Below are 23,867 nucleotides of genomic sequence, written 5' to 3'. Positions count from 1 at the left end.
AACCCTATTTCTGGGGATATATTTATTTGTGTTTGTTTACAAAAACATGAATTTGCAGTCAAAACCTATAGATGAATTTAAATCTGTTAAAACACAATAAATAAAAACAACATGCCAACACCAGACAGGACAAGAAACAAGACAGCGCTCAATGTAGCTACCGTTACCATTAAAAGGAAAACCTCATGCATGAAAATTTTCAGAAGTGATTAGTGATTCTGGGTGCTCAATTTTTTGAGTGCTCATCTTGAGAAACCTTAAAGGAGCCTGATTTTCAGAGGGTGGATATTTAGTACATTGTGAAAATCAGGTCACATACTGCACTAGCTTCCAATTTGTGTGTGAATGCAATTCTAAGTATTTGTGATAATTTATGAATTTCTGTGTGATCTTGGCCATCCAGTAACTTATGACACTTTTACAATATTTAACAACTACAACAGTAAATAAAAACAATAGTACAATAATTAGTAACAGTTATCATACAACAGTGTTGGAGATAACAGAAGTTATTTTCCATTTTAAACATAGAAAAATACTCTGGTACTATAGATACCACCATGGTTAATATGGACCTTTTAGTGACGAGGACTGAAAAAGAATCTGTTAAAAACAGTTTTGTTAAATTAATGACTAAGCAATGTGATATATTTGCCATAGAACAAGTACTTACAAAATAGTGGCGCGCTTTAAAATAATATATATTGAAAGCATACATTTATTAGAACATTGACGGGAATGTAGAGGGGAGAGTGGGGCAAAATCTGCCTACAAATTCCTGTGGGTAACCACCCCTGAAATCATTGGGAGAAATTCTGAAGTCCGGAATTGTGCATATTATTGTAGAACTTGGTCCATTAATTATTCTGTGTAAGCTCATGCAAATACTTAACTCTAAATAAATTAAGACCAATGGGACTGTGCATTAGCTTAAAGTTAAGCACATGAGTAAGTGTTTGCAGGACTGGAGCCAGGGCATAATCAACTTCCTACTTCACTGAAAAACAACAAATATTCAGGTATTTTCCCCATTTTTAAGGTAACATTTTTAAAGAATTCTATGACAGCATGCTCTTCTCTTGACAGAAAGAACCCAACCTTTCACCAGCTGTTTTTCTCATTCAATTTCACTTTTTCCAAGAAAGCCATTATCATAATGACAAAACAATAAATACAATTCTAAATCCAACCAGAAATTAGAGTTGCATATGTGTTGTAACAAAAAATATAAAACTCTAATAAGTTCAGTCTTTTGAGTTTAACGGCAGCTTTAGGGTCTTCATATGTGTGTATGTAATAAATCATCCCATTGAAAAGATAATTACTGTTCCGATGATGGAAAAAACCTAGCAATTATATTGAACTGTTCATATTAATGTGCACACAGATGGTTCTTTGCTATCCTTATACACATTAAAAAGGGTGTTGTTTCATTACATTAGTTCGCTCAGCTGAAAGAAAATAATCAGTGTCTGGTTATAAATCACACTAATACTACATAGGCTTTGTAAACAGAGAAGACTTCTGACTGCAAAAACAATGCAGAACAAAATGTTAATAATATACGGAAATATATCTATCTCATAGAACTGGAAGGGATCCCGAAAGGTCATTGAGTCCAGCCCCCTGCCTTCACTAACAGGACCAAGTACTTAGATGATTAGGCCAGAATTTTCAAAGGAAGAGAGGGTTACTCACCCTGTGCAGTAACTAAGGTTCTACAAGATGTGTTCCCCTATGGGTGCTCCACTCCAGGTGACAGTGCATCCCGGTGCCGTTGATTGGAGATCTGCAGTAGCAGTGCCTGGCTGGGTGGGGTGCACACCCTAGTTGTCTCGCAGATGTTGGAATACTGGTTAGTGGACACACAGCCCGAACCCCTCAGTTCCTTCTCTACCGTGGAGTCCTCATGCTGAACTCCAAAGTAGAGGGGAGGAGGGTGGGTAGTGGAGAACCCACAGGGGGACACATCTCAAAGAACCTCAGTTACTGCATGGGGTGAGTAACTCTCTCTTCTTCTTCGAGTGCTGTCCCTGTGGGTGCTCCACTTCAGATGACTGTAGAGCAGTACCCCTTAAGGAGGAGGGGACTTGGGAGTGTTGAGTGTAGTATAGGTGGATAGTGCAGTGAGGCCAAGTAAGGCATCTGCCCTGGAGTCTTGAGTGATAGCATAATGATTGGTAAAGGTATGCTCAGAAGCCCATATGGTGGCTTTATAGATTTCCGCAATGGGCGTGTTGTGGAGGAATGCTACCAATGTTGCCATGGCTCCAGTGAAGTGGGACCGGATCCCAGTTGGGGGTTCAATGGTCTGGGCTTGGTAGCATGTGTGAATACAGTTCGATATCCATTTGGAGAATTGTTGTTTAGATATTGCTGCACCTTTGGATCATTCTGTTATTGAGACAAACAGTTTGGAGGATTTTCAAAATGGTTTTGTTCTATCTAGATAGAATGCAATAGCCCTTCTGATGTCAAGAGTGTGTAAGGAACTTCTTGTAGGGTTTTATGTGGCTTGGAGTAGAATGTGAGAAGGTGTATGGGTTGGTTGAGGTGGAATGCAGATCCCACCTCTGGAAGGAACTTTGGGTGGGGGTGCAGCCAGGGACGGCTCTAGGCATTTTGCCGCCCCAAGCACGGCAGGCAGGCTGCCTTCGGCAGCTTGCCTGCGGGAGGTCCCCGGTCCCGCGAATTTGGCGGCAGCCTGCAGGAGGTCTGCTGAAGCCACGGGACCAGTGGACCCTCCACAGGCATGCCGCCGAAGGCTTGCGGCTTGCCGTCCCAAGCTTGCCGTCCCAAGCTTGCACTTGGTGTGCTGGTGCCTGGAGCAGCCCCTGGGCGTAGCATGACCTTATCTTTAAAAAAAACAGAGTATATGGTAGATAGGCCATCAAAGCGCTAATTTTGCTGACCCTTCTAGCGATTGCGATGAGGAAAGCTACTTTCATTGACATGTATAGTAATGAGCAAGTAGCTAGGGGTTTGAAGGCGGTTCTCACAAGTCCACGGAGGACTAAGTTCAGATCCCAGGTGGGGTAGGGGGATGTGTTTCAGGGTAGAGGTTGTGAAGTCCTGCAAGGAAACATTTTGTGAGCAGGTGTGAAAACACTGAGAGTCCATCGCGAAAGATGTTAATTGCTGCAAGATGAACTTTGAGAGAACTTAATGATAATCCTGAGTTCTTGAGCTCTACTAGGTAATCTAGCACCACGGAAAGAGGCAAGCTGTTGGGGTAAGTTGTCTGTCCGAGAACCATGTGGAAAAATGTTTCCATTTTTGCAGCTAGGTGTTACATGTGGAGGCACGTCTGCTGTTCAATAACACATGCTTGACTTGCTCTGAACCGGCTAGCTTGTGTAAACGGAACCATGGAGCATCCAAGCTCTTCCAGTTGTGGATGGAGGATCCAGCCCTTGTCCTGTAGCAGGAGGTCTGGTCTCATCGGAAGAGACCACAGGGGACAGACTGACATGTGTAGTAGGTATGAGTACCAGGTCTCTCTGGGCCACGCTGGTGCAATAAGTATGACTCTGGCATTGTCGTTCCTGATTTTGTGTAGGACTCAGTGAATTAGTGTATGGGCGGGAATGTGTCCATGAATGTTGCGTTCCAGGTGATGAAGAAAGCATCCCCCAGGGATCTGGATCCAATCCCCACCCGGGAGCAAAACAGAGGGCATTTGTGGTTTTTCACTGTGGCGAACAGGTCTATGGATGGGGTCCCCCAGAGGTGAAAAATACGTTGTAAGTCCGTGGGGTTCAATTCCCATTCGTGATTCAGTGGAAAATGTCTGCTTAGTGTGTTTGGCATGATGTTTTGGCATCCCAGAAGGTTGGAAGCTAAGATGTCAATCTGGTGTTGGATACACCAATTTCAATGTTTCAAGGCCTCAGTGCATAAAGAATGGGGACCAGGCACCAACCCTGCCTGTTGATGTAGAACATGCACGTGACATTGTCCGTCATTACCCGAACTGTTTGATTTCCTATGACAGATAGGAAGTGAAGGCAAGCATTCCTTACTGCTGTGAGTTCTAGTAAGTTTATGTGAAGGTGTCTCTCGAATAGTGACCACCTGCCTTGTGTTTGTGTGGGCCCCTCATGCCAAGAGGGAGGCATCTGTCATGATCATGATTGATGATGTCTTTTGTTGAAACAGGATGCCTGCGCATAGGTTTTCTGGGGTGGTCCACCACCAGAAGTATTGTAAGACCTGGTGAGGTGGCATGACGCGTTTGTGTAGACTGTGTCTGGTGGGTTTAAACACTGAGTTCAACCAGCCTCGGAGGCATCACGTGTGTAGTCTGGCGTGCTTGACTACAAATGCGGTGGTGGCCATGTGTCCCAACAGCTGTAAATAGATCTTGGCTTCGCCTAGTGGGCACAGGAAAGTATGTGTCTTGTAGGTCGAGGGATGAAAAACAGTCCCTTTGTTCCAGTGCTGGTATTACGGTGCCTAGAGTGACCATCTTGAATTTCTGAGAGTGTAAGAATTTGTTGAGTTTTATGAGGTCTAATATTGGGCGTCACCCTCCATTTTCCTTTTGTGGCAGAAAGTAGTGGGAATAGAATCCCCTCCTTCTGTGATGAGTGGAAACTGGTTCCAGGGCTCCTAGCAGGAGGTGTTGTACCTCCTGCCTTAGAAGGTGCTCGTGGGAGGGATCCCTGAAGAGGGACAGGGAGGTGGGTTGGGTAGGGGGGTGGGTAGTGAATGGGATGGAGTAGCCCAATAAGATTATCTCTAAAACCTAGCGGTCTTGTGTGATCAGCTCCCACGCATGATGGAAATGGTGTAGGCAGTGGCCAAATGGGCACTCTATAGCTGTTAAGATGGGAAGGTCATTCAAACCCTCAACCAAAGCTTCAAAACTGTGGCTTTGACGTCGTTGGTTGAGGTGCCAAGGGTTGTTGGTGTGGTTGTCGGCATCAACGTGGCCTGTTTGTCTGTCTGCTTCATAGGGTCTGGAGTGAGGTCAGATATAAGGAGATTCCCTGGGGTGTTGGTAGAGCTGGAACCTCTTCCTCTTTTGACGTGGTATATATATGCCCAATGTTCATAGCATGGTGTGCGAGTCCTTCATAGTGTGAAGGGTCTCATCTGTTTTGGCAGAGAACAACTTGTCTTTGTCAAAAGGTAGATCTTCTACCTTCATCTGGAGTTCTTTGGGTATGCCCAAGGATAAGAGCCATGAGGCTCTTCTCATTATGATTGCTGTGGCAGTAGTAAGGGCTGCCTGCAGCGCCATTCTAGATATTAGCTTTCCTTCAATAGCACAGTTCTGAGCTCAGTTCTTTTGCCCTCCGGGAGGTTAGCAGACAATTCGAACAGTTTCCTGTAATTTAGTTAGAAGGGCGCTGTAATTCGCAATACAGAACTGCAGAGTCCATGATGCGTACACCTTACTGCCTAGTAGGTCTAGGCATTTGTGTTCTTTATCCTGTGGCATGGCCTGATTTTAGGATTGTCTGGCTCTGTGATTTGCTGCATCCACAACCAAAGAATTGGGCTGTGGGTGTGAAAAAAGAAAGTTCATGCCCTTTGCAGGTACGAAATATTTTCTGTCAGCCCTCTTGCATGCCGAAGGTGCAGAGGCAGATGTTTTCCATACTGCCTCTGCTGGTTTGAGAATTGCCTCGTTAATTGAGACAGCAATTTTAGAAGTAGAGGAAAGTTGGAGTATCTTTAATAGTTTGTGGTGATTCTCCTGAACCTCCTGTTGGGGGACATCCTGGCTAGTAGCAATTCATTTAAATAAGTCCTGGAATTGCTTAAGGTCATCAGCTGTCGTGGGAAGAGGTGGCATTATCGCCTTGTGCGGAGAGGAAGAAGGATTGTGTACAGGGGGCAGATCCTCTGTCTCCATCTCAACCTCAGAGGCCACGGAAGTAGCAGGTGCGGGCAATGTGAGTGAAGAGCATACATCTCCCCTTCGTGCAAGGAGGTCCCAGAATAATGTAACCTATATACTACCCATGGTTTCCAAGGTGGCCATTGGATTGGGAAGGGCATGGGGGTACATCCATGATTGTCCGTACCGTTGGCAGAACACCTGAGTGTGGCAGTCCTTAGATCTGAGCTGTTCCCCATCTGCCCTTCTAGAGTATGGGGGAGATTGGTGGGGAGAGAAAATATCTTCACCCTGGTTATCATTGTCCGAATCTGTGAAGGTGGACAATGCCACAGGGGAGGTTGGTTGGGTACCAAAAGGTGACCCTTCGGTGCAGAGTATAGACAGTGTGGTACCGAGGAAACAGTAATGTCAGGTATTGTGGTTGTGCTGGTATCAGTGCTGAGGTGAAGTGGCGACCACTTGATTTATGCATTGATTTCATCTGCGCCAAATGGTGCTTTGCGGTGCCATTCACAGGTGCTGCATGCGAAGTCAGTGCTGTGGGCATTGGCAGTGACAAAGCTGCCGTCAGTGCCGGGAGCGGTTGCATGATCCGTGCCGCATCAATCAACGTTACCATTGTGCCCAGTGCCGTGGAGGAGACTTAAGAGGGTTTGTGTCTCAACTCCTTGGGCTGAAGGGGGTCAGGCTGTGCGCACACTGACCAGCGTTCCCACAGCCGCGAGACAGCTAGGGTACGCGCAGAGCCTAGCCAGGCACTGCTACTGAGGATCTCCGATCAATGGCACCAGGACGCACCATCACCTGGTGTGGAGCACCCACAGGGACAGCGTGTGAAGTAGCAGTGAGAGTTGAGTATTCTCTGGGAGAAAAGTGCACTCCCTCTTGGCTGCCCTGAACATGATGCCAATTTTCAGAGACCTGTTTGGCTGTAGAAAGGGCTCTGAAAATATATTTCCAGCATCGTTCACTCTGGCAAAGTGTTGGTCCCTTCTACCATGTATGACACATGGGCACTAGCATTTTCAGAAAGGGGTAGTCCCAGAAAGTCTCCTCGTATGGTGACAGAGTGCTGGGAATCAGCAACTGAACCAGTTAGGCCACAAGGAGGACCTGATTAAAGAGAGGAATTCTTGATTACCAGTTCAGATTGGGGCCAGGTAGCTAATGAGCTAACTAGCCCATTAACAAGGAGACCGGATAAAAGCACACACCCCATCCCTTGGGAGACAAAGTAGTTAAACGGCATGACTAGTATGATAGCATAAGAATGTAAGAGGTGGAGTGATGAAGCACTGTAAATAAACTACACACTGTATGTACATTGGGAAGGTCTCTGAGCAGCCTGTGGGAGAGCAAAGAAAATGGGAGCAGAGGGTGCCTGTCACACAGCGGGGCTTGTCTGGGACCCTATGTTTTTCTATGTAGATGGAGAACTTGATGGGGGAAGCTGCTGGAAAGATTTAGTAGGCTCGGGGAGGGAGGAGACATTACAATGACTGGTTGAACAGGAAGAGGAAATGCAGAAGACCTGGCAGATCTTCTAGAATTCCCACCACTTGACGAGACAGTCCTTGCTCACCTGGCAGGGTGAGCAACAAAAAAGCCTGCAGATAATTTATAAGGGAGCAAGCCCAGGTGCAGTAGCAACAACTACTACAAAAAAGGGTGGTGAGTCCTGCAGCAGGGATCAGCAATAGGGCGCAAGGCAAGAGGAAAACCTCTGCAAGAAGGGCTAGGTGGAAGACTCCAGCAGAGGCAACCCTGCCCAAGGTAGGACCCTTACTGTCATAGGGGCAGGAATAATAGGCGTAGGCCATCTAACCAGTCCTCAAACCAGGGCCAGGGCCCAACTGAGCCACAGTCAGGATCCAAACAAGGGTTTTGAGGGGACACCCGAGGACAGCATGCCAGACTATACCAGATCCTTTCCCCTTTCTGAACTGTCTATCCCACTTCTACCCTGCATAGTCTCGTATAACATCAGATCATTGGATCCTTCACACGGTAAATGTGGGATATTCTCTCAAATTCTGCTCCTTCCCTCTCTCCCACTGCCCTTCCCCATTCCTCTTCAGGGACCCTTCTCACAAGCTACTCCTTGTCCAGAAGGTGCAATCACTCCTTGCCTTAGGAGCAGTGGAGGAGGTTCCTCCGGAGCTATGAGGCTAGCCTGCCAGACCTTCCAGGACAGACTTTGTCAGTGCATGGCAGTGTTGACCGACAAAACCACTGCCATGTTTTACATAAACAAACAAGGTGGAGCCCATTCCTCCCCACTCTGTTGGGAAGCTCTCCAGCTTTGGGATTTCTTTATAGCCCACTCTATTCACCTGGATGTGTCCTATCTCCCAGGCCTGCAGAATGAGATTGCAGACCATCTCAGCAGGTCATTTCTCAACTACAAGTGGTCAGTCTGTCCAGACGTCTTACATTCTGTCTTTCAAAGGTGGGACTTTCCCCAGGTGGACCTATTTGCCACCAGGAACAACAGGAAGTGTCCAATGTTCTGCTCCATCTCTCCAACAGTCTGGACTCCATCTCGGAGTTCCTGCTACCTTGGGGTGGGGGACCACCTCATGTATGTCTTCCTGCCGGTCCCACTTGTTCACAAGGTGCTGCTCAAGGTCTGCAGAGACAAAGCAGATGTGATCATGCTGGCCCCATCGTGGCCACACAACACTGGTACTCCATGCTTCTGGAGATGTCGGTGGACACTCCAATAGCACTGCAGCTTTACTCAGATCTGATCATACAGGACCTCCTTCATGCAGACCTCCAAGTCCCTTCATCTCATGGCATGGAAGCTTCATGGTTAAACCCAATGCTCGGATTCGGTGAAGGAGGTGTTGTTTGGCAGCAGGAAACCTTCCACCAGCTAAGAAGGTTCTCGTGTGAGTGTGACCAGCATTGTACATTTCCACTTCAGACATATATACTACTCATCCCGGAACACCTACTACATCTGAAACAGCAAGGGTTGTCAGGATCATCCATCAGGATACATCTTGCGGCCATCTCGGCATTTCACCCAGGAGAGTCAGGGCGCTTTGCATTCACCAACTCCATGGTGGACCATTTCCTAATGGGTTTGGAAAGACTATACCCACATCCTTGACCACCTATATCTGCTTGGGATCTCAATCTGGTCCTCTCCAGACTAATGGGAGCCCCATTTGAACCATTGGCTACATGCTCCCTTCTCTGTCTCTCATGGAAGGTAGTGTTCCTGGTTGCCATCACTTCAGCCAGAAGGGTCTCCATGTTAAAATCACTAACCTCCGACCCCTCACCCCTCAGTCTCCTATAAGGACAAGGTACAGCTCAGGCCTCACCCAGCCTTCCTGCACAAGGTGGTATCACAATTCCACATTGGACAAGACATTTTTCTACCAGTCTTCTATCACAAACCACATGCCAATGCGCAGGAGCAGAGACTTCATTCACTAGACATCTGGAGAATGCAAGCGTTCTACACTGAGCACACAAAACTTCTCAGGAAATCGAACCAACTATTCATACCTGTGGCAGACCGGATGAAAGGGCTTCCCGTCTCCTCATAGCGCATTTCGTTATGAATCATAGACTGCAGCCATACTTGCTATGACCTCGCCAAGGTTCCAGCTCCGCCTATTATAGCGCACTTGATGCAGGCTCAAGCCTCATCCACCACTTTCCTAGCCCAGGTGCCCATTCAGAAGATCTGCAGAGTGGCGACCTGACTGCCCGTGAACACATTTACTACCCACTATGTCATCACACAGTATGCCAGAAAAAATGCAGCTTTTGGCAGGGCAGTTCTCCAATCAGTGGTTCCTTAACTCTGACCCCACCCCCAAGGGAGAGCTTGGGAGTCACCTGATTGGAACTGACATGAACAAGTACTTGAAGAAGAAAAAATGGTTACTGACTTTCTTGTAACTGTTGTTCTTTGAGATGTGTTGTACACGTCCATTCCAATGTCCACCCTCCTTCCCCTCTGTCATAGTAGCTGGCAAGAAGGAATTGAAGGGAGGCTGGGTCGGCAGCGTCATATATTGAGTGCCATGAGGGTGCCACTCCAGGGTGCTCCCTATCTGACCCAAGAGTGCTGCTAATGGAAAAGTTTCCGATGACCGTGCACGCAGCACACACACACCTGACTGGAATGGATGTGAACACCACATCTTGAAGAACAATAGTTACAGGAAGGTGAGGAACTGTTTTTTTCCTGTTCAGGAAAATGACCTCAATCTCCTAAAATTCCTGCAGGCGTCTTTTGATACCAATTGTCCCATTTCCTCTTCCCTCAAAGTGTTTCCTGGCAACTTCTTATGTCCGTGGCATTGAAACCACTCATGGATGGCCCTTATGCCCACAGGCCAACACCATGTTCTAGGATCTATAGTTTACCCTTCCCTTTCCTCTTCCTTCCCTACCCATTCTTCTCCAATGAGTTCCATAGCTCACAACTGCTCTTTCTCTCTTTGTGCTTCTTTCCCTGTTCCATGGCATGGCACCACACCTGCAAGATGATGCCCTACATCTACATCCTTTTCCTGCCCTTTTGTTCACCATTCCAAGGGCAACAGGATCCACTGTGAAAATGCCTTTTACGCACAGCCAACAAAAGATTTACCCTTTCAGATGCCCAAACTGCCCATTTTGATCATGCAAAATTTTAGAAATTGAAGATAGCTAAATCAAAAAGCTTCCAACTTAAGTCACTGTATCTGTGTGTATTGTGCAAAATGAGAGGGAGGGAAGTTCTGTTTAGTTTCACTGACTACCACTGATAAAGAAAAAACCCACATCCATTTTAAATTGACCATTTCTGCAAAACAGTTTGTTTTGAGTGAGAACATCATTATGAGCTGATATTCTCTACCTGAAAGATGTCTTAACAGAGACTTACTTAAGGCAGGTAGTTAACTTGTTCTTGTAACATACATTAAGGAAGCAATTGCTCTGATTGTGCTGAGGAATTATTCTACCTTCACTTCTACACCAACGTAACTAGGGCCCTACCAAATTCATGATCCATTTTGGTCAATTTCATGGTCATAGGATTTTAAAAATCGTAAATCTCATGATTTTAGCTATTTGAATCTGAAATTTTGCAGTATTGTAATTGTAGCGGTTTTGAGCCAAAAAAGAGTTGGGGGCAGGTCACAAGGTTATTGGGGGAGGGGGCTGTGGTACTGCTACTCTTACCTCTGCGCTGCTGCTGGCGGGGCGCTGCCTTCACAGCTGGACACCCAGCCAACAGCCGCCGCTCTCCAGACATTCAGCTCTAAAGGCAGCACAGAAGTAAGGGTGACAATACTGCAAACTCTCCTAAAAAAAACCTTGTGACCCCCCTTTCGGGTAAGGATCTCCAATTTGAGAAACGTTGGTCTCTCCCATGAAATTTGTATAGTATAGGGTAAAAACACACAGAAGACCAGATTTACGGAATTTCATATCCATGAATTTGATAGGGCCCTAAACATAACATAGGAATAACTCTATCAAAGTCAGTGGAGTTACAAATGTAAAACAGGTATAAATAAGATCAGACTCATGGACATTACTTGTCAACAGTATAATGATACCAAGTTTTGGTTACCTACTAAGCACAAATTAAAAAACCTTCATATTGACAGTGTGTAATTATTTGTCAGTGGACAGAAGAAACGTATACTGTACTGTGACTTAAATAACAAATTCTTAGGCAAAAAATAAAGCTTGTTTAATCTGAAATTAAGGTTGAAAGAACCTCCAGGAAAGGATCAGGAAAAGCTCAAGAACAAAAAACCTGTATGAGAATGTTACAGTTTTCTCAGAAAAATGCAAATACTGGAAAACCTAGAAATCAAAGTGAAGATTCTATTAAAAATATCAAATTAGGAAATGAAAAACATTCAATTAAGGTCAAATTATTAAATAAATTTCCAATTTGAATGTACTTATCTGCCTTATTAAAGGCTTAATCATGAATCCCAGGGCATGGTTGAGCACATGGAGCCCTGCAGGAGTGTGCTAAGCTACCTGCAGAGTAGTGCTCAATTCAAAGCCTGTCCATGTGGCAGAGGAGAGGCCTCCATAGGGCGATAGTTCATACACTACAAAGGAGTACAAGGCTATACAGAAGTATAGGAAGGGAGCTTCTGTCTGAGGTCACGTGTCTGCTTGCTGTGGTGGTGACACCATTGGCTGAGCTGCCCAATCTTAGCTCAGCAGAGCAGCCTGTGTTTGGGGGCCATTGTTCTTGTAGTAAAGCTTCTGGGTTTCTGTAGGGTCTCGCCTTGCGCCACTGTCAGGATTTAACTCAATACCAATAATAGCTTTTAGAAAGCTATCCTATGTTACCATTTCTGTCTAATTTGGTTTCTATTTATATCTTCTGTTGATTATGTTTGTGTGTACAGTATGTACACAAACACTTAAGAGCTGTTTGAATGATGGGGCCTGATTCTCCTCTCACATCAGTGTAAATCAGGAGTAACTAGAGAAAGGAATCCTTTGCTCTCCTCTTCCCCCATACTTTTCTACAGATGCTACTGCAGCCTCAGGAAAGGTAGACTTAACATCCTTCAGCAAAAGAAAAAGTCTGAGCCTGATACTTTTCATAAAAAAGCAACCAAAGTAAAATTTTATGAAACCATCTTTGTGTGTCAGAAAAGATCAGTAAGGGTACAAATAGCTGTTTACTTTTCAGTAAGTTATGCTAGACAGCTGCCAATATTTTGGACTCAGTTACACTAGTTTCTCCCAAGCACAATCAATAAGCCAAATTCATCCACGGAACTCCACTGCAATCAATGGAACTAGGCCTGGGATTAATTTAGCCCAAAAGATTTACTCAAAACAAATGAAGTTAATTGTTGACAAATATCTTACCTTGACAAAAGGTAGCATTAATCCTCTTGTAACCTTGGGGGCATTCCACCATTTGGGTGTATCCAGGATAAGCTGGGGGGAAAAAAGAAAACTATTGGTTAGTTATTACAATGTATGACACATTTATATGGAGAGCATCACAATCAAATTACTATACAATTGTATCAAAAAAATTTACATTTTCATTTTTAAGGATGCATAGTTAAGCACTTATAAGTCAGGAAATCCCAAAATTTAGGTTGTACAAGCAATCTGAACACTGTCTCCTTCTGTGTTTGCATTACTACAATTTTTAATTAATCAAATATTGTTTTGCAGATAATACAACATAACATCATGACAGGAATTCTTTGAAATTGTGGCTTGTCTACATGGGAAGTTACTGCAATAAAAAGACAAGGGTATAAATCTCAGTGCACCAGCTTCCTACATGGCAATGAACCATAGGGACACTGCTATAGCATGCTAAGCCCCAAGCCAGGACTTTCACACCCTGACTTGGCACAGTCCCTAAGGAAACTTTCTGATTCATTCTACTCATTTTCAAAAATGACTGAATCATCCTTGCTGAAAATAAAAATATCACTTTCAGGAAGTGGCCATGCTGGAAAATTTCAGCCTGGAAGACAACTGTTTTAGAAATGTTCAAGCTAGTGAAATCAGAGTTAGAATAGGAATCTGAATGCAACCTTAACTATGGCAGTTGTTGCTGCTCTCACTATAATAAATCTGAACATATCTGAGATCCATGGAAAAATATAGGCAGTCAAATATTTTATTTTTATAATAGTGAAACCACAATTATAAGAAAAGAAACAGACTTATGCTTTATCTTTTTAATCTTTTTGAGTTTTAAAAGACTGTCATTTGTTGGCCATTAATTATCTAATGTGTATTATAAAGGATAACACCACAAAATGAATTCACTTTAGCCAAACTAGAAAGTCTTCATCTAATTAATAGTTTTGTTTCTATTTATTGTTTATTTCCACCAAGATATTTTGCTATGTTGATTTTCTAAGTCTCATCCTGAACAATAACATGATATTAATTGGTAACCATAATATCTTAATTGGCACTATGGCAGTACCAATTAATAATAATAATAAGTCGTCTCAGATGCAGCTTCTTTGGATATATTTTGAGCAGAAATAGATACGTTTCTTCATGGGTTACGCGTTTAAAACATATGCAATTTTGATCTTTAAAGTGGCTGCAATTATTCAAATTTAAATGAAAACAATTGGAAATGATATTTGTCACAGTTATGGGGCCAGCTACATCTCTTTCCCCTTCCTGGTCTCTCTGACTGCACCACTTCAGGTGCAAGTATCATGCCTTTATCCATTGCCTTTAAGTATGCTGGGGTGAAATTATGTAATTCGCCCACTCTTAGACCAAGCCCTTGCTACTGCACTGTATATATCAACCGTGCTTACCCAGCAGGACCAAGCTAGTCTTGGCACCTGCAGTTATTTCCATTCAGGAGTCTGTGACCGCTGGTATACATGGACAAAACAGCCTTCTTAAAACCAAATCATTATTTATTTTAACAGTACAGACTAAGCATTGAGAGAAAAAAGCATTTTCATAGATTCCAAGACCAGAAGGGATCACCTAATTTGACCTGTATAACATAGACCATAGAATTTACCAAAAATAATTCCTAGAGTAGATCTTTTAGAAAAACATCCAATCTTGATTTTAAAATGTCAGTGATGGAAAATTTACCATGGCTCCTTGTAAATTATTCCAATGGTTAATTAACCTCACTGTCAACAATTTACATCTTATTTCCAGTTCGAATGTGTCTAGATTCAACTTCTACCTATTGGATCATATTATACCTTTCTCTGCTAAACTGAAGAGCCCATATATACTTACAGATTTAATGGAGTACCCCTTAGTGCATCGTGGCCTTGAAGGAGTTTGCATGTGGTTTCGGGAAGAAAGTTGGTAAATGAATTGGTTCATTGAGGTGAAAAGAAGCATGAACTTTTGGAAGGAATTTTGGGTGTAAACGTAGAGTAACTTTGTCCTTGAAGAAGAGGGTATATGGTGGATCTGCCATAAGAGCTGCTATTTCGCCTGCCTGTCTTGCGGAGGTAATGGCCACCAAAAAGGCTGTCTTCATCAAGAGGTGCAAAAGGGAGCAGGTGGCTAAGGGCTCAAAGGGTTGGTGAGTTAAACAGGACAATACTAGGTGAAGATCCCATGGAAGGGTAGGTGGTTTAACGTCTGGATATAGGGTTTGGAGTCCCTTCAGGAAATGTTTGGTGATGGGATGAGCGAAAACCGAAGAATTGTCAGCTGTACGATGAAAGGTTGTGATGGCAGCTAAGTGGACTCTAATGGAGCTGAATGACAGGCCGGATTGCTTAATGTCCAATAGATAATCGAGTATGCAGGGAAGAGGTGCAGAGGTAGGAGACAGTTGTTTGGTTGCGCCCCATTTTGTGGATCTTTCCCACTTTTGGAGGTAGGTGGTACGGGTGGATTGCGTTCTGCTGTGTAGAAGTACCCTCTGGACTTGGTCGGAACAGTCTAGTTCTCGTTGGGAGAACCATGCAGGTACCAAGCTTTGAGGTGAAGCATGGAGAGATTGGGGTGAAGAAGCCGGCCCGTGCTGCTGTGATAGGAGGTTGGGGGATGAGAGGCAGGGAGATCGGTGGTTGAATTGACATTCCTGGTGAGGAATGGGAACCACGGTTGTCTCGGCCATGAAGGTGCGATCAAGATTATCCTGGCAAGATCCGTTCGTATCTTCGTGAGGACCCTGTTGAGCAATGGTATTGGGGGAAAAGCATAAACGAAGGGCCGGTGCCAGGAGATCATGAATGCATCCCCTAGGGAGTGTTTGCCCAGTCCTGCCCTGGAGCAGAATTGAGGCATTTTGCTTTCTTTGGGGGTTGCGAAGAGATCTATGGTTGGGTGACCCCAAGTGCGAAATATGTTGAGAATGATTCTGTCGTCTATCTTCCCATTCGTGCTCTGAAGGAAAACGTCTGCTTAGCTCGTCGGCAGTGGTGTTCAGCACGCCTGGGATGTACGCAGCTGATATCTGGATGTGATTCGCAAGGCACCAATTCCAGAGTTTCATGGCCTCTGAACAAAGAGAGTGGGAACGAGCCCCCCCTTGTCTGTTGACGTAGAACATGCAGGCAATGTTGTCTGTCATTATGCGTACATGCTGATTCTTGATTAGTGGGAGGAAGCAACGGCAAGCATTCCGGATAGCGCGAAGTTCTAGAACGTTTATGTGCAGGGAGGTCTCGGAGTGAGACCATAGCCCGTGTACTGTGTGGTGAGAGATATGGGCCCCCCCAGAGGGTGAGGGATGCGTCGGTTGTCATCATCACAGTTGGTGGAGTCTGGAGGAAGGGGACTCCAGAACAGAGGTTGTCGGGGACTGTCCACCATATGAAAGAGTCCTTGACCCGGTAAGGTATGGTCAGTGGTTTGTTTTATTGAGTGCACATTTGGTTTGTAAACCGTGGCCAGCCAAGCTTGAAGCACCTCATGTGGAGACGTGCATTCTGGACCACGAAAGTGCACGAGGCCATGTGCCCAGTAGTTGGAGGCAGTCTCGGGCGGCGACCCGAGGGCTGCTGTGAAGCCTTGTAGCCAGCAGTTTATAGTATTGAAACGCGCGGTCGGGTGGAAGGGATGCCCGTCCGGTTCTGGAGTCGAGGCTTGCTCCTATAAAGTCCAGGCGTTGGGTAGGACTTAATGTGGATTGTTCTCGTTTATTTGCAGGCCCAGGGATTGAAAGCACTCGATGGTGATTTTTGTGAAGCGGAGGCCTCGGCGTGTGTGGAGGCCTTGAGAAGGCAATCGTCCAGGTAAGGAAATATTATAACCCCTTGTTTCCTGAGGTAGGCCGTGACCACCGCTAGAAGTTTGGAGAAAACTCGGGGGCAGTGGAAAGGCCAAATGGTAGAACTCTGTATTGGTAATGCGCATTGAGCCAAGGGTAAAACGAGAGAAAACGTCTGTGGGCTGGGTGGATAGTGACGTGAAAATAGGCATCTTGTAGGTCGAGGGCTGAAAACCAATCGCCCTGCTCCAGGGCTGGAATTATGGTGGTGAGAGTAACCATCTTGAACTTTTGTTTCTTGACGAAATTGTTGAGTCTCCTGAGGTCGAGGATCGGTCGCCATCCTCCAGTTTTCTTCTGTGTTAGGAAATAAGGGGAGTAGAATCCTTTCCCTTGTGGCATTCGGCACGAGTTCGATATCGCACCCAGGTGAAGAAGATGTTGTACTTCTTGCTGGAGGTGTGGCTCGTGAAGGTGTCCCTGAAGAGGGACGGGGAGGGTGGGTGGGTGGGAGGTAAGGAGAGGAAGGGAATGGAATACCCCGTTGTGATGACCTCTAGAACCCACTTGTCGGTGGTAATATTCTGCCATTGGTGTAAAAATGGCTGTAGACGGTGTCCAAAGACAGTTGTGGGCAGTACCTGCGCTGGAGTAGGGGCGATGTTTACGAGACCTCGAACCAAAGGTTCAAATTTGCTTATTATTTTGAGGAAGTTGGGCATCCCGGAAGAATTGGGCGACGCCGCTGGTATCTGGACCTCTGGCGTTGGTGTTGTTGTTGTTGATCCTGAGCTCTCGGGAAATGCTGAGTATATGAGGGGTAGCGCGGACGGTGGTAAGGTTGATATCTGTACTGTCGCCTTCTGTTTGTAGGGTCTGGATACCTAAGGATCGCAGAGTTGCCCTTGAGTCTTCATTGAGTGCAGCACCTCATTAGTGGTGGAAGCAAAGAGTTTATCACCATCAAAAGGGAGATCCTCTATGGTGCTCTGAACTCGCGAGGAAAGAGAGAAGAGGATAGCCAGGAACCTCGGCGCATGACTACTGCTGTAGCGGTGGATCTTGCTGCAGTATTGGCTGAATCCAGAGCTGCTTGAAGAGCCGTGGGATATGATTTGGCCCTCGGAAACTAAAGCTGTAAACTGTTGTTTCTTGTTGTCTGGGATGTGTTCAATAAAGTCCATGAACTTATTATAGTTTCTATGGTCGTACTTTGCCAGAATTGCGGTATAATTGGCAATTCGAAATTGCAACGTTGAAGAGGCATATACTTACGACCCAGCAGGTCTAGGCGTTTGCCCTCTTTGTTGGTTGGGGTATGGCGGAAATACTGTTTGTTTGTTTCTCTGATTGGCTGCGTCCACTACCAAAGAGTTTGGCGCAGGATGTGAGAAAGGAATTCAGACCCCTTGGAGGGAATGAAGTATTTCCGGTCGCCTGTTTGCAGGTAGGCTGGCTTGTGGCTGGAGTCTGCCAGATGGATTTAGCAGGTTCCAGAAGGGCTGAGTTAATTGGTAATGCCAGTCTGGATGACGAAGATGGTTGCAGGATGTCTGTTAGCTCATGTTGTTGGTCAGGTACTTCTCCAAATTGATTCTGAGCTCATTGGCACCCTTTTGAAGAGATCTTGGAATTTGAAAAATCATCTGATGGCAGGGGAGGGGAAGGAAGTAACGCCTCCTCAGGTATTGGATCAGTTGGTACGTCAGGTATACTGGATCAGGAGCTGGAGTTAATTGATCCTGAGGATGGGAGGGTGCCGCCAAGTGCGTCATAGGATTTTGACGTTCGCGTCTAGTGTGAGTAGAGTAGGACGTGCTGCCGAGGGAAAGATGCCACGAGCCCAATACTGCCATGAATTCTGTCCTGCAGCCGCTTCAAATATGCTGGCTCCACGGCTTTAAGCGCTGCTCCTCTTTGAAGGACGCTATCCTCTCTGATGGACCCAAGTGTAATAAAATGCTTGGGGAGAACTTCATTACTCCCAAAAATGCTCTCACTGCACCAAGTTAAGCTCTAAGCTGAAGGACAGAGAGTTAAAGCTAAAAACTCCTTTTACTCCAATAACTGCAGTCCTCGCCATACACTGGTGCGGACTCTGCCTCTCCACAGCTCTAAACCCTTCAAAAAAAACTGAAAATTCATCTAAAAGAGAGACACTCACAATCGAAACAAAAGCTTCACTGACAAACCTTCTCCTTCAGCTCGTCAGTTTTCCTTACCAGCGTTTCCCCGCCTGAATACTTTTTGACGAGCCGGGCCTCCCTCTTGTGCTCTGCTGCTAAACCCCCTTACTTGGCTGTTGCAGCGCGAGGCTCTAGGTTCCGATTGGCGACAAGGCTTTTTAGTTGCTGCCTCGATTGTAGTCACCTATTCCACCGCGGACTGCAATAGGTGCACCGGGACAAACGAGGCACCGAGCGAAGCACTCCACATAGATCATTAATAGCACAGCAACCACCTGTGGCATCTGGCATTACCTCCTGCTAACTTGCACGGAGCCAAGACAAAAAATTCTGGTGCAGCGCTGAGTTTCCTCACAGGATTACTAATGTGCCTTCGCCTTACTACTCTGCCCACCGTTGCATTTACCATTCAAGTGACCTCCTAGTGTCACCTACACTGCAATCGCTCTCTTTCTCTTCGGATGGCTTCTATAGACAAATGATCGGGGTCAACCGAACAGCCTTCCTCCAGTGAGGAGGAGTCTGAACTACAGGCTGCTTGCCAGTTGCAATCTGAATTCTACCCGTGAGAGTCCTGTCCCCCGCGGACACAGGAAAACCTGTCCCACACCAACCTCAAGACCCTACCTTCTAACCCCTGGATGCACTCCTTGCCTTTCATCACCATGGCATTTTTTTTTTTAAATAGTAGGAAGAAAGGTAGGTAACACTAACTAACAGCTAAGAAACAGGAAAAAAAACTGTCTAACTACAGGTATTTTAAGATGGGAAGGAAATATAAAGGAGTCTGCTGAGCTCCGTCTCAAGCCGGGGGCGGTAGAGAAGGAACTGAGGGTACCGGCTGCGCATGCTCTCTAGTAATATACTCAGAGTGAGTGATAGCTTCTAAGCATGCGTGGCCGGTAGGAGTACTGCTGTAAAAAATCTCCGATCAAAGGTGCAGTGGCGCACCGACACCTAGAGTGGAGCACCCACAGGGACATCTCTTGAAGAAGAATCTTCTTTATGTTAAACTAAATAGACTGAGCTTCTTGAGTTTATCGTTATAAATCATGTTTTCTAATCCTTTAATCATTCTCATCTCTCTTCTCAGAACCCTCTCCAATTTATTAACATCCTACTGAATTATGGGCATCAAAGCTGGACATATTATTCCAGCAGTGGTTGCATAATACCAAATACAGAGGTAAAATAACCTCTTCTCTAATACTACTTGAGATTCCCCTGTGTATGTATCTCAGGATCGTATTAGTTCTTTTGACCATAGCATCACATTGGGAACTCATGTTCAGCTGATTATTTACTATGACCCGCAAAACTTTTTCAGTATCACTGCTTCCTGCAGGTGAAGTGGAGTTTGGGGTATGTTGGGTTGGTTCACAGCTGAGCAATGCGGGAGATGGATAAAGTCCTACATTTCTTTCTTACTCATTTAGCAAATACTAATTATTGACAAGCATTCTGAATGGACATCAGCTTCCACTTGTAATATAACACTGTGCAGTTTGATTCAAAGGTTCTCTTGTTAAAAAAAAAACAAAAACCTTTGACATATAACCTGTTTCTATTTTCTGCTCATATTTTTCATTATTATTAAGCCTATAGGCATACAATCCACAAAAGCTGTTTCAAGCCAAAGTGCATGTATATTGTAGGGCTTTGCTGATTCAGCAAAGTACTTGAGTATGTGTTTAACTTCAGGTACATGCAAAAATCCATTAAAGTCAACAGAATTTAAGAATGTGTCTAAAATTAAGCACACGCTTTAGTGCTTTATTGAACAGGGAGAGAAAAGAGGATAAAAACAGTGTGACTTAAGCACATGCTTGAATGCCTTTACTGAATTGGGGTCTTGCAGATAACCAAATGCTCAATCCAACCTGCTCAAAAACTGGCCTTTATAAAAATGTTTCAGTCTCAAGTAAAGATCATGAAGCACAAAACCATAAAAGAGAAAGCCATGGAAAGTCTATTTTCTTCCAAGTTGACTACAATATGGAGAGTAATACCAACTCAGCAAAGGAAAACTGTCAAAACGACATGGGAATAATCTGAGGCTGAATCTGTATCCTGTGAATGAGTCAACAGAAGACATGGCTACAATTTAAATGTCAAACTGTTAACAGTTTATTTGATTTTCTCCTAAACTGTATTGGCAGTTTTTAGGATGTCAGTTTGCTCAGCTTTATAAGAAACAAGTCAGCATTTTAAAGCTTAAAAAAAAAATCTACAGAAAGAGCATAGGTAGATGTGGGTGTATGAATGAAGAACATGAACACATATATTTACAAACTCCACACCCATTACTCACTTGGGTAATTTCTCCATGTTTACAAACATTGCCAAAATCACAACATTGTGTGTATCTTCTCTTCCAATATCTCTGTTAAAGAAACCAACCCTTTTTCATCATGATACCAATGAGAAGACTTAAATACTAGTATTTCATATCTGCTATTCTATTTTTACATATATGATCTGGTCACTTTATCTCAGTTTTCAATGGTAAATTCTTTAATCCTACATACTACATGGTTATGCCTATTCTTCTCAGCCACTGAAAAATTCTTATCTTCATCATCAAAATATAAGAATATCCGGTGCAATACTGATCTTCAGATATGTACAGTATAATTTTTTTTATAAAATCCCATTATAAACTGTTACATTTATTCTTTGGAAAAGTTTGTTCTATGGAAATTTAAGGCTTTGATGCAACTATGAAGCACAGTTTGGCACATATGCCTGAAAGTAAATAAGGAAGTGTTATTTACTCCTCATAACACAAAAACTAGGGATCACTAAATGAAATCAACAGGCAGCAGTTATAAAACAAACAAAAGGAAGTATTTTTTCACACAACACACAGTCAACCTGTGGAACTCCTGGACAGAGGATATTAAGGCCATACTATAACAGGGTTCAAAAAAGACCTAGGTAAGTTCATGGAGAATAGGTCCATCAATGGCTATTAGCCAGGATGGGCAGGAATGGTGTCCCTAGCCTCTGTTTGCCAGAAGATGGGAATGGGCAACAGGGGATGGATCACTTGATGATTACTTGTTCTATTCATTCCCTCTGGGACACCTGGCATTGGCCACTGTCAGAAGACAGGATACTGGGCTAGATGGACCTTTGGACTGACCCAGTATGGCCATTCTTATGTTCTTAAAGACACGCAATGAGGGCCCTATGTGGAAGCAAATCATAAAATTAGGGGACTCCAAGACACAAAATACACTACCTCATAAATCAATGGGGCAGACTGAGTAATAACTTTTGCAGATTCTTCTTCTGGGCTGTAAAAGACTCCTGGGAAAACTGCTCCCTCAGTGCCCTTGTGCTGCCCGTGAAAGGGCCAATCACAATATGACACAAGGTTTTTTCCTTTGAGAATTTTTATATAAAAATGCATCCCTAAATTCATGGATAAATATATGCTGCACCATACAAAACAATTAATATATTTCCTTGTGTTAAGTATCCCACGTTGATAATTGGGAAAGCAGTGTGGCCTAGGGAATATAGTATTGGACTGGGACTCAAGAGACCTGCATTTTATTCCCTGCATTGCTGCTGACCAGCTGGATGAGCTTGGGAAAGTCACTTCAGCCTCTCTTTGTGTCAGTTTCCACATCTGCAAAATGGTGATAAGGATACCTTCTTCGTAAAGTGCTTAGAGGCAGGGATAAAATAAACTGCCATTGACTTTAAGGGGGCCACGATTTCACCCCAGGTCTTTCCTCCCCAAAGCCATTTAAGAACTAGGTATAATTATTTCTTATTAGAGTTATGAAATGTTTCATGAAAATCATTTAATAGCTATTTTTCAGTATTTTACATTATGATGTCAAGTTGTAGCAAAAATATTGGGAAAGTCTTCCTGGCACTCTAATTGTATAGACAGTATTCGAACAACGGAGTTAAAAATGTAACGGATATTTTAGAGCCTGGAAAGCTTTGGCATTAAAACTCAAAAGTTCATTCCAGGTCTCAAGATGTCATTGCATTTTCTTCAAGCAGGAACTGGTGCCTCTATAATTTAACATTTCTGTGCAAACTTTAAAAAAAAATAAGTCCAGCTAGGCAATGCAAGATGATTCAATATCATTATCTCCCTATGTTGAGAAAACACAATGACACATCACTAGCCTAGGAAGAGAAGAAGAAAAATAAAAAATTTACTTTGTCATCACTGAAGCTCAGAGCGCACTTTCTATCACCTTTCTTATATCAAATAATAGGGTTCTTTTGAAATACAGTGTTAGCATTTCTCTTAAAGAAAAGGTATTTAGAGCACAAACAAGTGAACTGATGCAAAAACAATAATGAAATCACACTTACATGGCTTCTTAGGACATTTGTGACATTTGTTAAAGCCCCAGGAAGTTCCCACAGTTCCACAGCAGTCTTCTTGCTTTGATAGGCCAGGGAGTGCTTTACCACACTGGAATAATTAAGAATATCAGGTTAGTGTTACTGTAAGATGCTCACCTCTAGAATATTGCTATATTACATAATCATCTTGGGAAAACCTCACTCACCTGCAGAGGCCCACTGAAGACTCATAGAAGCCCTCAGTGGAACTTAAATAGTGCACTGGCCTTGAGCAAGCCCTCTTCGTGGGGGTGAGCAGATTCAGTTTTAAAACATTTTATATTGGTATTTTTTCCCCCTTTAACTTTCAGAACAAAAACCAGTCACTGAAAGAGTGAGTATATTTCCAAGCTAATAATTCTTCATTGGCAGTAACGCTTTAAGTTTTTCTTTACAAAAATCTGTCCCTGCAATTTTTCAAAAGGCATATAAATCATCTCAAATACCTTTCCCATTATTCTTTTAAAAAAAGGGACAAGGAAGTATTACCATGATTTTTAAATGTCATTTCCTATTTCATTTTAAAAAGTACAAATACCCCTACTACTACAAGTTGTACCAAATGTTTATGACCAGTTACTGAAACTGTCAAATTATATTGAAAGATTCTAGTATTTGTAAACTGAAAGAGAATTTAACATAAGATGACTGGGCAAAAAAGTAAGTGATGCCTATCTATTTTTATTTGTGACTCTTTACTTATGCAAGCAATTGGCCCAGTCTTGCAGTCCTTACTGATGCAAAATTCTCATTTATTTCAAATGGTGTTTTGTCT

At 43.9% G+C, this 23,867-nt stretch overlaps 1 protein-coding gene across 6 annotated transcripts in view; it reads right to left on the bottom strand.

The window, feature by feature from the left end:
• The window catches only part of LOC116819065 (latent-transforming growth factor beta-binding protein 1-like), a 211,884-nt gene extending 188,741 nt beyond the window's left edge, over positions 1-23,143 (bottom strand). For all 6 annotated transcript variants that reach the window (XM_075064232.1, XM_032770469.2, XM_032770468.2 and 3 more), the window contains exons 1-2: positions 23,060-23,143; positions 12,713-12,784 (exon numbers count right to left, since the gene is read on the bottom strand). In XM_075064232.1, coding sequence (XP_074920333.1) covers positions 12,713-12,764 — 52 coding nt within the window. In that variant the 5' untranslated portion in view covers positions 12,765-12,784; positions 23,060-23,143. The remainder of the gene's footprint in view (positions 1-12,712; positions 12,785-23,059) is intronic.
• Between the last annotated feature and the right edge of the window lie 724 nt (positions 23,144-23,867).

This window comes from Chelonoidis abingdonii, chromosome 3 (assembly GCF_003597395.2).
Source record: "Chelonoidis abingdonii isolate Lonesome George chromosome 3, CheloAbing_2.0, whole genome shotgun sequence".
In the NCBI taxonomy this organism is placed as follows: Eukaryota; Metazoa; Chordata; order Testudines; family Testudinidae; genus Chelonoidis; species Chelonoidis abingdonii.
The sequence above is the reverse complement of the archived record's forward strand: the minus strand, read 5'-3'. Positions and strand labels throughout refer to the sequence as shown.